This window comes from Pogona vitticeps, chromosome 6, assembly GCF_051106095.1.
Source record: "Pogona vitticeps strain Pit_001003342236 chromosome 6, PviZW2.1, whole genome shotgun sequence".
In the NCBI taxonomy this organism is placed as follows: Eukaryota; Metazoa; Chordata; class Lepidosauria; order Squamata; family Agamidae; genus Pogona; species Pogona vitticeps.
Genome location: NC_135788.1, coordinates 66205379 through 66223534, shown reverse-complemented (window position 1 = coordinate 66223534; position 18156 = coordinate 66205379). Strand labels below are relative to the sequence as shown.

The 18156-nt window shown below is 44.0% G+C and overlaps 1 protein-coding gene across 1 annotated transcript in view; it reads right to left on the bottom strand.

Annotated features, from left to right (window-relative positions):
- The window catches only part of ELMO1 (engulfment and cell motility 1), a 427005-nt gene that overhangs the window by 221682 nt on the left and 187167 nt on the right, over window positions 1-18156 (bottom strand). Inside the window, exon 13 of the mRNA XM_020788158.3 lies at window positions 5357-5488. Coding sequence (XP_020643817.2) covers window positions 5357-5488 — 132 coding nt within the window. The remainder of the gene's footprint in view (window positions 1-5356; window positions 5489-18156) is intronic.

The following is an 18156-nucleotide window of genomic DNA, read 5'->3' as shown; positions in this document are numbered from 1 at the left end:
CAGCCAACATGGTCCTGTAGTTCAATATCCCATACCCTTAACTTCACCACTTTGATGACATTGGTGAGACCCATTGCTATAAATATAATGGGAAAAAAGCCAATTTTCGATATCTCTTCAGTTATATGCTTCTTCCACTCCAAATGAAAAGAATCTAGTAGGATCAGTGGGGCCAAGCCTTCTAATGAAAAATCAGTTTAAGCCAGTATTTTACCCTAAGGACTTTAACCCTTGATTGAAGACCTTATGCAAGCAGCACTTGGCAGTCCCATACTGTATATGCTTCAATATATTATAAGATCATGAGCCTTTGTGGTCTTTAGCATTTCCAATTTTCTTTCGTTGAAGAGCAACAAACAGTTCTCTCAGTTAAATGATCTTGTCTCCTTTGAACTTACTAAGTAAAACTAAAACTTATAAACATTACATTCAACATATTAACAGAAGAACATACACACAGTGATCTTTTAAACTTCATGACATGACCATGCATTTTTTTTCATGATCAAAGAACTCAAGCTGTGGCATTTATGAACTCTGTTTCTTCTCACCTTGAGGTTCTAAATTTACCACTGAAATCTCTAGAGCATTTGTCTAGAATATCTTTGGGAGATGGATTTAAAACGTGCAGAATAAAAATGATTTAAGAAAATCTGAAGTCCAAGTTTGGGGATGTCCAGGCTGTTGTTTATATATAGTCATTCTACGCATACACAGAAAATAGGAGACCAAATTCAACTCTTGTTTTTCATGTGATTCTAAGCCAAAAAATAACTGGTAACTTGTAAGTAGAACCACATGAAAAACTTAAATTCTATGTTCCTCTACTTTGTGTATGAATGAATGTATATAAACAATCACCCAGGCTTCCCCAAATTAAGAGATGGAAACATGTAGGTTTCCCCCTTTTCCTCCTCCTCCTGCTAATTAAAACTGAGTGCAGTAGACACTGCCACTACCGTGAACTCATTAACACAACAAAACTTTGCACTCCCACTGGAGAACCCTCTAATCATAATGCATCTTTACTCAATCCACTGTGTTCAGCTGAGTCTACTCCTGCACACAGGATTTCAGCCTAAAAAGGCTCTATTTTACTCTGAATTTATTAAACATTTGCAACTTGGTAGGTAATCTGATTTGCAACTTTTGATAGGCAGAATGATTAGTCCTGTTATCAAGATCATTGGAAAGACAAAATTTAACATTGCCCTACTTTAGTTTTGTTTTCTTATTCTTAAATTCCTGCTATCATGAGCTGGTACAATATTGTTAGTAATGAAAAGTTGGTGTGTTTTACAGAAATGTCATTTCTTAATTTTATTGGGAAAAGAAATCCATAAATGATTTAGTGACGAACACAAGCCTATGGCTTACTTCTATGGTTCTAGGTTACAAAGCCTCAACATTTTGTTTCATGAAGTGCTACAAGCCACACCAGATGTCCAGAACAAAAGACTCAAGAGGCTACAGGAGCCTTGTTTAAATTAATGATTAGAGACAGTTATGGGGTCTGGAATATAGCTTCTGATTAAATACTCCTGCCAGGCACAGTGACTGCCCCACATGTCTTCCTGAAATTCTCCTCCTTAAAGCCTGTTCTCAATTTATTGCTTAATTAACTGCAACTAATCTGCTTCCCACAAACAGTCTGCCTGACTTACAAATCACTCTGTCAGTATCTTTTCCTTTGGGTTTTCCTTTACTGGAGGCACTTTAATCAGTGACAGCAAAATGGTGGTTGTGAAAGCTGGACACCAGAACTGAGGGACATCATTAAAATGGTTAGCAATTTTTCAGCAAAAAACCAGCAGACAATATTTTGACTTCATTCTAGTTTTATTCATTTTGCTTTTGAGCAATTCAAAGAACACTGTGAATATTTTAACTGCTAAATGTGGCTCTTTCCAAACCTGAAATTAAAGCTACAAATATCACCATCAAGCCTTTAGGGGCAAAAGAAGCTAGGATATTCTTGGTGTAACAATACATGTTCTAAAAGGATATCTTCACCTATTTTATAATAAACATCTTTCTTACTCCAGGAATCCAATATCTTTGCATTACACTCTCAGCTGGAAGACACAGGTGGGGCAGACCTAATATCCCTTTAGAATGCAGTAGAGGGGCAAACTGTGGCATCAACCATGCATCATCTAGCACCCATTCCATCAGGATAGGAAGGGGAGATCAGCGCTACATTACTGCCTTAGCTGGGAAAACTTCTAGCTCCTGCTGTCACTGAACTGTCTCATTCCACCTATTTGCTTTTTCTCTCCTTCCTCTCAAACCTCTCCCCTTCTGTGCCAAGGCCCTTAAAATGAAAATGTGAGGGCAGCAGCTGTTACAACTGAGTTTTGCAATCTGACCCAACAGCCTCTTCTCACTGAAGAGTAAGATACAAATGCTTAAATAGATCTCACTAGAAATGGGTATGACTCACTTCATGTCATGTCATTGCAAGTTGTCATCATGGCAACACAGGTGCTGCATGTTCCCTTCCCTCACCGCCACCCACTGGCTCCCCCACTCACCACCTGGCATGTGCTGCTCTATCTCCTTCTATCTGCATTACCGTTCAGTTGCAGCAGGAACATGGACTTCAGTTCTCCACCTTTTCCAGCAGCTGCCGACTCAGGCAACGAAGTGGAGCAGGGATTCCTGCAGTGCTGCCTTTGAGTGGGCAGCTGCTGGAGGAGGCAGATGAGGGAAGTCTGTGCTTCTGCAATTGGATGGTTTCGTGAAGCACAGGAGGTGAGTAGCGCATGCCGGCTAGTGAGTGGGGGAGTCATTCAGGGGGTGGGGGAAGGGTCAGTGGTGCCACGTCAAATGACTTGTGGTGACACGACATGAAGCAAGTCATTCCCATCTCTAGATTACATTGTGAGTGGGAATGGGCAGTTGTGGTCTGTTTTTAAATGTTGTTAGCCACCCAAAGTAGTGCCTCAGGACTAGATGGGTGGGGTATAAATGTAATGAACGAACGAAAGAATGAACGAGCAAACAACTACAACGATCCAGAGATTTTCAGATCTTAATCACTGAATCCCTCACTATTTGGTATTCTGGCTAGGGATCAGGAGATACGGACCAAAAACATTTGGAGGGTTCCCCATTTGCCCATCTGTTCTGAATATATACATAGATACCTTAGTGAGACCAACATAACTGACTAGAAAAGACCTGATTTTTCATATCCTGTTTTATTATAAGACAGGCTTTCCAAACCTGAGATCCACCACATTCTGGTCTACAACTCCAAAATTTTCCTAAGCACTTGGCTGGGTCTGCTGGGACCTATAGTCTAAAATAGATAAAACTGGAATTATAACACCACAGAGGCCAAGGATGCAGAAGACTGTGGTAAGATATCGGAATTTGACTATTTTAAAACAGAGGATGAGGCTTAAAGATATATCCTAACTGGCTCCTTTCCTGCTCTTTCTTGTTCCATCACAACAAAATTCAAATGGCTCACTGTTCTATCTAAACCAACCTATTTCTAGGTCTAACTCAGCATGTTGGTTCTGACTTTCACAAAGCAGAGGGTATAGGACCCCAAAATCTGCCTTCTCCAATAGAAGCTTAGCAAAGCACTACAATGATAATCAAGGACCTTTCTTTGACTCTTACCAAAGTCATGTCTGACTGGAACAAGGGAAAGCACCTTCTCTCCATTTAAACCTGAGGAGAACAGCTAGCTATCACAGACACTTAGCTGGACATCAACCCATCAAGCTCCCGGTCTCTGATCTGGACGTATGTTTTGGAAGCCAGTGACTACATACCAGACTGGGCAATGTACTGACACCTACACTACACTTTAACTTAGCCAAAAGGCTGAGATGTGAACTGAGACCTGGTTACTCCAGGGAACAGTGCCAAAGAGGCATGCCACTTTAGGTTACCTCTTGGGGAAATAGCAAAACCAATCTTATTTCTCTTGCTTCTGTTCCAACCAGTGATGTGAGGAGTTCTGTGATACCATACACCAAGTCATGCAATTACCACATTAAAAAACATTTGCCTACATCATGACAGGCAACTTCCAATGGTCTGGAGGCCACATCCACTTCTCAGAACTTCAGAGGGCTATACCCACCTTCTCACTCCTCCTTGGTTTTAATAAATTTACTTTTTTAAAAAAAACTACTTAAAAACTGGCTCCCAATAGCCATGAGCACCTTCAAAAGATGTCACTGGTCACGAGATCTAGTTTTAATTTAGGGTGTGAGAGAGTGTTAGAGGTGTTGGGGAATGCGGCAGAAGTCTTGGGGTCATTTGCAAGAGGCCCATGGACTGCACATTCCCCACCACTGGCCAACATAGAGCCAGTACTAATTCAGGTCTTGCAATTATTATCTGTTTACTTATCAGAATTTGGGACTATAGGAATTAATTGATGAACATCCACAATTCTGTTAGTTGCTTACTGAATTCTTCCCCCCCCCTTCAAGTACTGAACTGAAACTGCATTGATAATTGTAGCATTTTCATTCTTTCATCACTTTTTCATGCCAGTCATTTTACTTTTTGAGACTATTATGTCTGTTTAGGTTGGGTTTTTTTCGTAGTCACTTGGGGATTCCTTTTCAAAAGAAAAGCAGAGAACAAAGCACTGAAAGCAAATAAATCATTTCCTCCATTCTGCTGAGCCCGAGGTGCCACAGCAATAGGAGATACACAATTTTGAAAAGAAATTGGGTTCTTTCTGTTGGTGCAAATGCCTGGATAGCTCAATAGTTTAGGTATTTGGCTGTAGAGCCAGAGTTTGGGAGTCTGATTCACCCCTATGTCTCCCTGACAGGGGTTGGACTCAATGATCCATAGAGCCTCTTCCAGTTCTGCAGTTTTGAGATGATGATAATGATCCTGAACCTGTCCCTCTATCTGATTTTATTCAGTCTACTTTCCATTTAAGAAAATGGTTTTTGAAGGATGAATGCACAAAACTTAATGGATGCTAAGTGTATGGGAATTTTAAGAACGGGGATGAGCAGGTATTTAAATGCATATCCCATGAACACTGTCTGCAACTGGATGCATATTCTGAAGTGTATCCAGTTCAAGCACACAGTTCCTACAGTCAAAGATAAATGAAACACTTTCCTGAATTGAGATATCCAAGACCATAGAAATAAAGGAACAGGTTTTGTACATCTTTCTGCAGGTGACGAGAGATTGACACCTATGAATTTGGTTGAAATATGATACATTTCCAAACTTACGGAACATAGAAAGAACATGAACATCAAGACAGCTGGTGTGATTATAATCATGGATGTCTGAGATAAAACAAATAATCAGCATGAAGTAGATATCTAGAAAGCTACCAGAATTAGGCAAGAATACTCACAATAAACCCAAGTTTTTTGTAATCCCGCGTGTACATAGACTTGCGTTTCTCAACATTGCCACTGCTGTTGTTGGATTCAGATTCTGCATCAAAAGCAATTCGTCGGAGTTCAAATATTATATCTCTCTGTGCCTGATGGGATTTTAAAGAGACCAATGAAAATGATTTAAAAAACAAGTAATTTTGAATAAAAGTAGGATCTACATCTGCTTTTACTGTCTGAATTTCATTTGATACTAATAATTCCGCCCTCCCCAAAAACTATTATCTCTTCAACACTCCCCAACACTCCATATGCCACTTTGTTTCCAAATTTTATGTAAAAAACTATTTATTTTGATCCTCCAGAAATGCAATTGATGTATATCAGATGTAGAGAATAAAGGAAAATATGAAGCTCTTTTATACTGATTCACACCGTTAGTCTGTTTTGCTTATTATTGTCTACACTGACAAGAAATGACTTACTATGGTCTCAAACAGGGATCTCATAGTCCTACCTGGAGATGTAAAATATTCCCATTTCACTAGAGGTCACATATTGCAAGGACAAAATAGCAGCAGAAATACAAATACAAATGATTCGCATACCCTCTACATTTGCTTCCCATATAATGCATAAAGAGGAAAAAGAGAGGTTACTTACCTGTAACTCTGGTTCTTTGAGTAGTCATCTGTGAATAATCACTAATGGGTTTAATCTGCACCTGCACAGAGGTCTTCAAAATATTCTAGAGCTTTATGCTACATTCCGCCCGCCCTCACAATCACCTCAGTTCCTAAAAATAGCCCACTGCTGCATCAAAAGATACAGGAGTGATGGACAGAGGGGAAGACGTGCAGGAAGTGTGAATTCACAGATGACCACTTGAAGAACCAGAGTTACAGATAAGTAACCTCTCTTCTTCGTGGTCTCTGGGAATGCACACTAATGAGTGACTAACAAGCTTACCATATAGGTGGAGGGATGTCACGGAAGGATCGAAGAAAGTACAACTCTCCCAAATGAAGCATTCTTCTTGGCTCTTAATTCTAGCCTATAGTGGGAGGCAAACGTGGAAGGCGTTGCCCATATGGCAGTTTAATAAATGTCCAGGAGTGGAATTCCATGAAGGAATGCCGCAGAAGTAGCTGTCGCTCTAGCCGAATGAGTCTTAATACCTTCAGGTAAGGGCTGTTTGGCGAGCTGATATGCCAGTTTTATGGTAGAGATGATCCAGCGGGAGATCGTCTGGGAAGAAACATGAGATCCCCTGTGAGGGGGGTATGGTGATATGAATAGTCTTTCTGAAGTTCAAAAAGGAGACATCCTTGAAGTATAAAAGGCAAGAGCCCTCCTGGTGTCCAGTGTATGTAAAGATTTTTCCAAATCATTTGCAAGAGACAGAAAAAAGATAGGCAGAATTATCAGTTGAGAAAGGTGGAAATGGGGCACAGCTTTTGGTAGGAAGGAGATATCTGGGAACAGAGTGACCTTGTCGGGGTGAAACTGGAGCAATGGGGGATCCACTCTCATCACTGCAAACTCAGAGGCCCTCTGAGCAGATGTAATGATGACAAGAAAGAGTTTTAAGAGAAAGAAGGTATTAAGAAGTGGTGGCCAGCGGTTCAAAGGGAGGACGAGAAAGCCAGTGTAGCACAAGGGATAAGGACCATTGTGGAGGAGGATGGCATGCTGATGGACAAATGTTGGCAATGCCCCTTAAGAAGTGTTTTAGTGTTGGATGTCTAAAAATCATTGCAGCATCCAAATTTTGTGGTTGATGTGCTATAATGGCTGACAGATAAACTTTGAGGGCCGAAAGAGATAATTGCTTATCAAATAGGAGAGAAATTGTAGAACAGTTTTTAAGTTTGTTGGTTTAGTAGGAAGATTATGTTGGAGGGAAAATTTGGTGAAGGCAGACCATTTGTGTGAATAAAGTTTGACTGTAGAAGACTTCCGGGGATGAGCAAGGATAGCTTTTACTGACGGAGGATCCTCCATGCTATGAGATGGAGGGTGTGGAGATCTGAATAGTAGGTTCTGCCCTGATACTGAGGTGTGGGATGAGTGGTAGGCGGAAGTAATCGCTGGAGATGGAGCGTAGCATGGTGAATCGCAGTTGTCTTGGCCACCACGGAGCGATCAGAATTGCGTCTGTACTGTCGTTTCTGATTTTGGCTATTATCCTTAGGAGGAGAGGAATGGGAAGAAACAGATATATGAGATGAGCAGTCCAGTCTGCCATGAGAGCACCTCTCAGTGATCCACGTCCCATGCCCACTCTTGAGAAGAATAGGTTGCATTTGGTACTTAGATGTGTAGCAAACATGTCAATTTGAGGTTGACCCCAGCACTTGCACAGTTGATGAAACACTGATTGGTCCAGAGACCATTTGTGCATCTGGCTATGCAACCTGCTCAGTTCGTCAGCTACTAGATTGTCCTGCGTGGCAATGTGTACTGCCATGGGAAAGATGTGGCATTCAAGGCACCATTCCCAAAGTTGCACTGTGAGATAAAGAAGTGGAAGAGTGTGTGTACCTCCTTGCTTGTTGACACAGAATAGCATGGTGGTATTGTCTGTTGTGACTTGAACAACATTGCCACGGATGATAGGTTGGAAAGCTCTGCACACCTTGAAGATAGCCAGATGTTCAAATTGTTTATATGCAAGATGCGTTCCCTGCGGTACCAAATAGCATGGATACAGAGGTTGTTGCAATGTGCACCCCATCCGGTAGTGCTTGTGTCTGTGATAATTTATATTGATGGTTGTAGAGGAGCAAATAGGTTGTATGGGTTGTACCACCAAAGGAGCTCAGCAGAGAGTTTGGGAGTGACCTTGAACGTTTTTGATGGTGATTCTGTCATTGGATAGAAAATGGTAAGGTACCAGGATCGGAGTGAGCAGAGTTTTAATCTGGTGTGTAAAATAGTCGAAGTTGTGGATGCCATAAGGCCCAGAAGGCACTAAGCAGAATGCGCGGTAACACAGGGACGGAAACGAAAGTGAGTGATGAGGGCATGAAGTTTCACAGCCCTTTCCTGAGGAAGAAAGACTCTTCCTTTTGTAGAATCTAGGAGAGCTCCTATATACATGATGTTTTGAGTGGCAATTTTTCTCTGTTGATTTGTAAACCCAGACCCGCAAAAAGAGAGAGAACCGTCTGAATGTCCTTGAAAGCTTGAGAACAAGACGGGGAGACTACGAGCCAGTTGTCTATATACGGGAAAACCTAAATTCCCAGGGTACGTAGATGAGCTACTGCAGGTGCTATGAATTTCATAAACACTCTTGGCGCTGTAGAAAGACTGAAGGGGACAGCCCTGAATTCGTAAGTGTGATCTCCTACTGCAAACCTGAGGAATTTGCGATGATCCTGATGGATTGTAATATGAAAGTATGCATCGCTTAGATCTATGACGGCAAACCAGTTATCTTTTTGGAGAATTGGTAGAATTCATTCTAACGTGACCATACGAAATCGTCTTTGAATTATGTAGTAATTGAGTTCTCGCAAGTCTAGGATAGGTCTTAGTCCTCCATCTCATTTCGGGACAGTGAAATATGGGGGGGGGGGAGCCTGGATGGTGCTGTGTAGTAGTGATGAGAGATGATGTCCTTTGAGAGGAGAGACTGTATTTCTTGTTTGAGGATATTGGGATATTGGATGGTGGTGTTAAAACAAATCTTGGTGGGGGCAGATAAGCAAATTCTATGGCATAGCCCGTAGTGATAACGGTGAGTACCGAAGAGTCAGTGGTGATGGAAGACCAGACTGGAAGACTGGCTGAGAGACGAGTGGTTGCATATGAAAGAAGTTGAGTTTTGTGGATCTGGGGGATGAGGAAGTCAACGACCCTGCTTTTTCTTTTTCTCAGGGCGTTGGAAAGATCATTTTGGGCATTGTCATTGGAATGTTTGCCTAGGCTGGAATGAAGTAATTGATTGGTTTGAATATTTATTTCTGTCAGAATATTATTTTGGTTGTTGGTAGTTGCATGATCGGCACAATTGAGGGTGCTGTGGTCTGTAATAAGGTTATTGATTATTAAATGAACGAGCTGTTTTCTTTAATTTTTGCAGGTTTTCTAGGTTTTTCATCAGTCTTCTGATCAAATAGACCAGAACCAACAAAAGGTAAGTCCTCTATCCTCATCCTAACGTCATCTGAGATATGTGCAGATCTTAACCATGCATATCTGTGTAGGGCTACTGCAGTAGCCATGTGTCGTGAGGAGGCATCAATAATGTGCCTAGCCGTGATTCTTTCTTGATGCGCCAAGGCCATGGCCTCCCGATGGAAGGTGAGGCCATGGCATTTGTACTCGCCTGCAGCAGATTGGAGGAATGCGAGGGCCTTGTTCCACAAATAGTGGTGGTAGGCTCCCATAGCTGCGGTGTAATTGGCAGCGTGAAGGATGAATGATGCCAGGGAGTAGATCCTGCATCCTACAATATCAAGTTTTCTGCCTTCCTTGTTATTAGGTGTTGTGCTAGACCAGCTATGTGCCCTGTTTTGGGTAGCATCAACAATGAGTGAATTGGGGGGTGGACACTTAAAGAGGAATGCAGTATTGTCTCCATGTGTTTGTAAAGGTTCTCAACCTTACAAGACATCTGTGGTACAGAAAAAGGTTTTGTCCAGGTTTATTTAGTGAGTTCAAGCAAGGAAGGAATGAAAGTCATGCTTAGAGGCAGAGTTTGCTGGTCATTAATGTCTTCGAAGACCTTATCCGATTGAACTTGGGAAGGCTGTTCCACATCCAGTTCCATGGCTTTGGCTATACGTAAAACTAATTGTGAATATGAGGAAAAATCATCAGATGGAGACGATGGATTGTTGGTATTAATGTCAGAGTCCGGTGTTGGCAAGTTGGGTGGGGATTCTTGATCCAGAATGGAGTGGGAGGAATCTGAAGAAAAGGAATGGAAAGAGGAGGTGGGAGAAGCCGGGCAGTATTGTGAAGGAGTTGGATCCAGAAAATTATGGTGAGATTTTGATGAAATCTGTTGAGTCGGTACCAAAGCAGCATGGTTTTTGGAGTGTTTCTTGTGTGATTGTTTGGTACTGGCAGGTACAGGGTGGGGATCAGTGTAAGTTGTGGTTGATTGTACCAACGGTTGATGAGACTGTTGTGATGGAGCAGGTAGGCAGGAACATTTTGGTACCATGGATTGAGGTTGAGAATGGTCAGAGTGTTGCCTTTTCTGTGATTTGTGTCTCGGTACTGGGACAGGTGATACCAAACCCTCCTCCGATGATGATTGGGACTGATAAGTTTCCTGGTACCGGGATCGCTATCTCGGTGATGGAGATGACTTGGAATAATCCAAATCATAGTAGTATCGGCATTAGTGTCAACGTTCAGAGTAGAAATCGAGCTCAGAAGGATAGTACCGATATGCTCGGTATTGAGAGCTTCTATCGGCAGGGTCATAGTACTCCGGAGGCTCATAGAGCCTGACCCGTTTAGATTGCCTGTGTCCTCTGTATCGCTCTCGAGATGTGGAGGACCCGGTTGGAGTGGTGGGCCTCACGGTATTGGCACCAGGATGATGTAATTGCGATGTATAATGTTCTTTCCTCGACCTCTTATGGGGAGGAGAAACGTCGGGTGCCTGGTATTGATAGTTGGATTCAGCAACCTACACAGAACACACTGTCGATAAGGGACTAGAGCATGGTGAAGTTGGAATAATGGTGACGTCTGCAGCCTCAACTGGAGAAAGCGGATGGACACCAGTAGATTTCTTATACTTTTTTAGACTTGGATTGATCTAATATCGAGGGAGACTTTGGCACCAGAGTCAACTTGGTGGTTTCAATTTTGATTTTTGAGGTATCTTAGAACTTGATCTTGCATATCGGAAAACAGTAGATGGGACCAGTGATTGTCTGGGAGGCTGCAATTTGTGAGGTGACTCCATGGTATGGGCGGGTTGAAGTGACTTTTCCCAGAGAAAAGACCTTAGTCATTGTTGTCATAATTTAAGAGCTTGTGTGGCAACCCCAGACCTACTGGAGTATCCCACCCTGTAGTTATGCTGCCACCAACCATTCCCTGTAAGGAGTCACACAGACCAGGAATGGATTTTAATAAACAAAAGAACAAGGTTTATTGAAACAACAAACAGGGTAAATAAAAGAATCAGGTAAATAGGAAACTGTAACGTGGCATAGTCCCAATCATATACATACAACAGATTGGTTCCCACAGAACACTTTAAGGTAACGCACAGACCCTGAACCTATCAGTTCTGGCTACCTAGATAGAAACCTGAACCTATCAGGTATGTACTAACTGACCAACAGTTGTACCCAGTCTGACACACAGACTCCAACTCCTAACTCTACACACAAGCTCCAAATATATATACAGTACAGCTCCTCCCCCCTGATGTCCCGCCTTCCACTCCCCATAGGATGGAACTTTCCCTCCAAACCCATGACAGACAGGTACCATCAGTGCTGTATGTGACACCTCCCCTCTTTATAAGTTGTTTTGCAGGGGAAAAGCTAAAGTGCTTTTCTCCAAAAAACAACCAGGATCAAAACACAAAAACAGTTATACATTATAACACAATCCCATAACCCATACTTACTTTAAACATTAATATTTGCAATACATTAAATTACCTTTATTAATACAAACCAAGCCTGTTCAATAAACAGGTACATTTAACTTTTGGTCACCAAAATATACACAGTCCATGGTTTTTTCGCCGTCTTCACTCGTTGGGTCTTCTTGACAAGGCGTCAGCAACACAGTTCATTGACCCTCTGACCACCTTCACTTCAAAGTCAAAATCTTGCAGGTTTAAAGCCCACCTCATAAGTTTACTATTATGGGTTTTCATTGTCTTTAACCACTGCAGTGGTGAGTGGTCAGTGCACAGAACAAAATGTCTTCCCCAGATGTAAGGTTTGGCCTTCTGAATCGCGTATACTATGGCCAGGCACTCCTTTTCCACGGTTGCCAAATGTCTCTCACCTTTCTGGAGTTTCCTACTCAGGTAGGACACTGGATGCTGGTCACCATTTTCATCCTCCTGGCAAAGAACTGCTCCTACCCCGCTGTTAGACGCATCGGTGTAGATGATGAACTCCCGGTCGAAGTCGGGAGCACGCAGCACTGGATAATGGAGGAGCGCCCCCTTCAACCTCTGGAACGCCTCCTCACAGTCGCTGGTCCACGGGATGCGGTCATCAGTCTTCTTCCGCGTCAGATCGGTCAGCGGAGTCGCTATCTCGCTAAACCTCGGGATGAACTTTCTGTAGTAGCCCACCAACCCAAGAAATGATTTGACTTTTTTCTTGGTGTTGGGTCTGGGCCAATCACGAACGGCTTCTATCTTGGCCTCTAGGGGTTTGATCACTCCTCCCCCTACTATGTGACCCAAGTATTTTATTGCTGGGCTACCCAGCTGACACTTGCTTGCCTTTACTGTTAGCCCTGCTGCACTTAACCTCTGCAGCACTATCTCCAGGTGTTTCAGGTGATCTTCCCAGGTATTGCTGAAGATCCCTATATCGTCGATGTAGGCCACAGTAAAGTCACTGAGCCCTGCTAAGGTCTGGTCCATCAGCCTTTGGAATGTGGCTGGTGCATTTCTGAGACCAAAACTAAGGACTCTAAACTCATATAGACCGAAAGGGCTGCAAAATGTGGTCTTTTCCTGATCCCTGGGATCAATCCTTAATTGCCAGTAACCCTTTACTAGGTCCAACGATGAAATGAACCGACAACCCCCTATGGTTTCAATCAGGTTGTCTAGCCTGGGCATTGGGTAGGCATCAGGAGTGGTTACGCGGTTTAATTTCCGGTAATCTACACAAAATCTAATGCTCCCATCAGGCTTGTCCACCAGGACTATCGGAGAGGACCAAGGACTAGAAGAGGGGACGATTATGTTCTCCCTAAGCATCTCGTCCAGCTCCTTCCGCACCTTGTCCCTATAGGGTCCCATCACTCGGTATGGGGATACTGCTTGCGGGGTTGCATCCCCTGTGTGGATCCGATGCATCACTCCCTTCACTATCCCCGGCTTATTTGAAAAAACCTTATGATATTTAGTGAGCAGCACTTTTAGTTCTTGCTGCTGGTCTTGGGTGAGTGCAGGACTGATCTTCACCTCATCTGGGTTGTATTTCACTTCCCCTCTACCCTCCCAGAAGGGTAATTCAGCTTCCTCCCTCTCAGCTGCTTTTATCGCAAATAAAACCCTCTGTTCCCCTCTGTAGTAGGGTTTCAGGGCATTCACATGTACCACCCTCCGTGCTTGGTGTTCCTCCTGTTCTATAAGGTAGTTCAGATCTGACATCTTGGAAATGACCCTGTATGGTCCTGCCCATTTGAGCTGCAGTTTGTTCTCTTTGCAGGGCCTAAGCCAAAGCACTTCCTCCCCTGGGTTAAAGTGCCTCTCCCTGGCTTTCTGGTCATACCAGGTTTTCTGTCTGACCTTCTGAGCTTGCAGGTTTTCTGCTGCTAGCTCTAGGTTTCTCTTCAGGTCATTCATTAAAGTGTCTATATACGTCACAACATCTTGTGGGTCATCCTGGGTGATCTGCTCCCAATTTTGTTTGATTAAATCAAGTGGACCTCTTACTTTTCTCCCAAACAAAAGTTCAAACGGACTGAACCCGGTACTGGCTTGGGGCACTGATCGATAAGCAAACAAAAGGGATTGCAGCTTCTGGTCCCAATTGTTTGGATTCTCGGCCAAGTAAGCCCTAATCATGCGCATCAGAGTCCCATTGAACTTCTCCGTTAACCCATTACTTTCGGGGTGATAGGCAGTGGTTTCCTTGTGTCTAATTCCACAGATTTGCCATAACCGTTTCATGAGCTTTGATGTAAACGATGTGCCCAAATCTGTGATTATTTCTGAGGCAAATCCCATCCTGGACATATACCCCACCAAGGCATCTGCCACTGTGTTAGTTTCGATATTAGTCAAGGGTATGGCTTCGGGGTACCTCGTGGCATGGTCCACAATGGTGAGAATGAACCGGTTCCCCCTCTTTGTGGCCTTGGGCAAAGGTCCCACAATATCCACTCCTATACATTTGAACGGGGTGTCAATCACAGGCAAAGGGCACAACTTCGCTTTGGTCCTGTCACGGTTATTCCCCTGCCTCTGACACACATCACATTGTTTACAGAACTCCTTGATCTGCCTCCCTATTTCAGGCCAGTAAAAATTTTGTGTGATTCTCTGCTGTGTTTTGTTCACCCCTAAGTGCGCAGCAAACATGTCAGAGTGCCCCCTTTGTAAGATCATGGGGCGATACTTTTCAGGTACCACTAGCTGACTTCTGATCCCATCTCCCCCTTTTGAGATATTCCTCAGGGTCTCTCTATATAAAATTCCCTTTTTCTCGCGAAATCTCGCTGGGGTTTCAGGTGTTAGCTGGGTGTCTGTCACCTTTTCAAAACACTTTCGGAGAGTGGCGTCTGCCTTTTGCTCTTGGCCAAATTTGCTGTCCGTGGCTAAGGTTTCTGCCACAGCTTCGGGACTACCCTCATCTGCTTCAACCTCGGGCTCTTCAGTACCCCCCTGAACTGTCCCCGTGGTAGCTTGTGAGCGTGTAATCACTAGCACCCGTTTCACATGTTCAGCCAGGTCATTTCCCACGAGCACGGCTGCTGGCAGAGTCGATGAAATCGCTAGCCGCCAAACTCCCCTCCAGCCTTGAAAGCTCACAGGTACCTCAGCTACTGGCAGTGAGATCACCTGCCCCTCAATCCCTGCCACCTTCAGGCTCTCATTTGGGATTATATACTTCCTAGGAATAATGTCTGGATGGCACAGGGTCACCTGGGAACAAGTATCCCTTAGCCCCCTATACTGATGGTCAAGTATTCCTACGTCCACCCCTGCGGTCTCAAACAATTGCGAATCTGTCCTCACTAGTAAGCAGCGCTTGACCTCCACAAGAGGACCATTTTCCCCAGCCTGATCAGCAGATGTAACTGGTCCAGATTGAGTAGCCATGGCAACCGGCTCCCTCAGTGGCAAGGAGCTTTGCTCTGTCTGGACACAGAACACAGCTTTTGGCTTGGTTCCACTCAAATCATGAGGCAAATTTCCCTTTAGCTGCTTTAATTTCTCACACTCTGAGATTAGATGGCCCTTTCCTTGACAGAAATAACATTTTCTGCTATACTTGGAGTCTTTCTCATCTGGTTTTGGTTTTCCCTCCAAAATCTGAGGTCCTGGTGGTTTCATGTCTGAGGGCTTCCCTTCAACATGGGCCCCTCCCCCGTGCTGGTTTTTCCCTGGTCCCTGAGAGTACCTGCTGTAGGTTTCTTTGGGCTTACCCACAGTTTTCCCCTCAGCACCTAAGGGCTTCCTTATTTGGGAAATAAAATCTGCGATCTCTGCCGCTTCTGTCACCGATTTAGGTTTCCTCTCCCTCACATGGAACTTTAGTTCCCCATGCAGGACTGAATAAAATTGTTCCAGCGCTATCAGGTCTTTGAGCTGCTGGAAGGTCTCTGTCCCCTCCTGAGACAGCCATTTCTCTAGCAACCTCACCAGTTGGGCCCCCACTTGGGTAAAAGTCTGCTCTGGTTTTTTTGTGAGTGACCTGAATCTTTGCCTCAGCTGTTCAGCATTTATCCCATGCCGGGCAAACACCAGTTTTTTAAACTCAGCGAAGTCCTTCAGCAGTTCCACTGGCATCTCTGCATAGACTTCTGCCAGGCTGCCACTGATTAAAGATCGCATAATGGTCATCTTCTCAGTTTCCCTTACTGAGAAGTCCACAAACGCTCTTTCCACGAGGGAAAAGAACACCTCAGGGCAATCTCCCTTGTGGTACACAGGGAATTTCTTCAGGTCAGTTTTAGACAGGCTGCCTTCCCCATTCCCTGGGTTCCCCTCATTATTATTGTTATTCCTATTTCCACTCATCATCTCCAGCTTCTTCAGCTCAAACGCCATTTTTTCTAAATCCAACTGTCTCTGTTTCTCTTCCTTTTCAAACTCCATTCTTTCTCTCTCCAATCTTTCTTCTCTTTCCATTCTCTCTCTTTCCATTTCAAATTGTCTTTGTTTCTCCCTTTCCTTTTCCTCCATTTCCCTCACCCTCAGTTCATGCTGTTGGGCTAGGAGCATTTTTCTGAGTTCTGAGGTCAGTTCTCCTGTGCTCTCATCCTGCACTGAGCCAAATTCCTCCTCAGACCCTTGGTCTCCCTGTGGTTCTCTCACTTCCCCCATTTCTGCCATTTGGCTTCTAGTCAAGGGCATAATCCCCCCAGAACAGGCTGCCTTCAAAGGTCACGCCTCAAAATAAAACGACGACTTTTTTCCTTTTGCCTCAGAAACAGCCTTCTATAGACTGCTGCTGTTCCTTCAGCACCAACTTGCAACTGTTGCCAGGTAGAATGCACCCCCTCTGCTAGGCCTCTCAGCAGACAGGCTAGATTACTGTTACTTCACGCAGCTTTGCCTCAGCCCTTTCCCGCCAAAACGGGTTGCCTCAGAGCTCCCTAATCTAGTCCCCCAATCTGAGTTTGCACGTTCCTCCACTAGCCTACCTCCCCGTGAGGTAAGCCTAGAAGATTACCTACGCGCCCTCAGATTTTCCCTGACTAGACCCCCCTTGCTCTGGGCACACTTGCCAAGGCTTTGCTGGACCACTGGACAACTGGACCAGTCGTATCCCACACGCTGGACACCAATCAATGTGGCAACCCCAGACCTACTGGAGTATCCCACCCTGTAGTTATGCTGCCACCAACCATTCCCTGTAAGGAGTCACACAGACCAGGAATGGATTTTACTAAACAAAAGAACAAGGTTTATTGAAACAACAAACAGGGTAAATAAAAGAATCAGGTAAATAGGAAACTGTAACGTGGCATAGTCCCAATCATATACATACAACAGATTGGTTCCCACAGAACACTTTAAGGTAACGCACAGACCCTGAACCTATCAGTTCTGGCTACCTAGATAGAAACCTGAACCTATCAGGTATGTACTAACTGACCAACAGTTGTACCGAGTCTGACACACAGACTCCAACTCCTAACTCTACACACAAGCTCCAAATATATATACAGTACAGCTCCTCCCCCCCTGATGTCCCGCCTTCCACTCCCCATAGGATGGAACTTTCCCTCCAAACCCATGACAGACAGGTACCATCAGTGCTGTATGTGACACTTGCTTTGTAAAATTTTTACAAAACTGACAAGATGAGGTTTGGTGGGATTCTCCCAAACAGATGTTATGGCTGTCTGTGAGGGGAATTTTATTTGAGCACGACTTGCACTTTTTGAAGGGGGGAAGGGGTGCCATAAATGGTGGGGAAAGGGAGGGGACAGTCCAAATAATCAAGAGTTTCCCATGATTTCCTGAGTAAGGTCGATTTGAAGATATTTAAGCGACTGAAGCAATTTCTTTATTTCTTTCAGAAGCAGAAATAGACGAACGCAGCAGCTCGATAGAGGAGAGACCACAGCAGCAGCAAAAAGGAACTGAGGTGATTGCGAGGGCAGGCAGACCTCGTGGGCTAGGGGGGCAGTCCTTGACGAACATAGCATAAAGTTCTAGAATATTCTGGAGACCTCTGCGCAGGCGCAGATTAAACCCATTAGTGTGCATTCACAGAGACCACGAAGAAGAACACATATCTTCCTCATGGCTAGTTTCATGGGCATTTGGCACTTAAACACTTTTCTGCATGATCAACATGAACAATCAGTCTTGGACATTGCACAGGAAAAACAGAAGACATTAAAATTAGGTGCACTTCCTGTGTTGCCACTTTATGTCACTAGTAATCTTTATTATTATTTT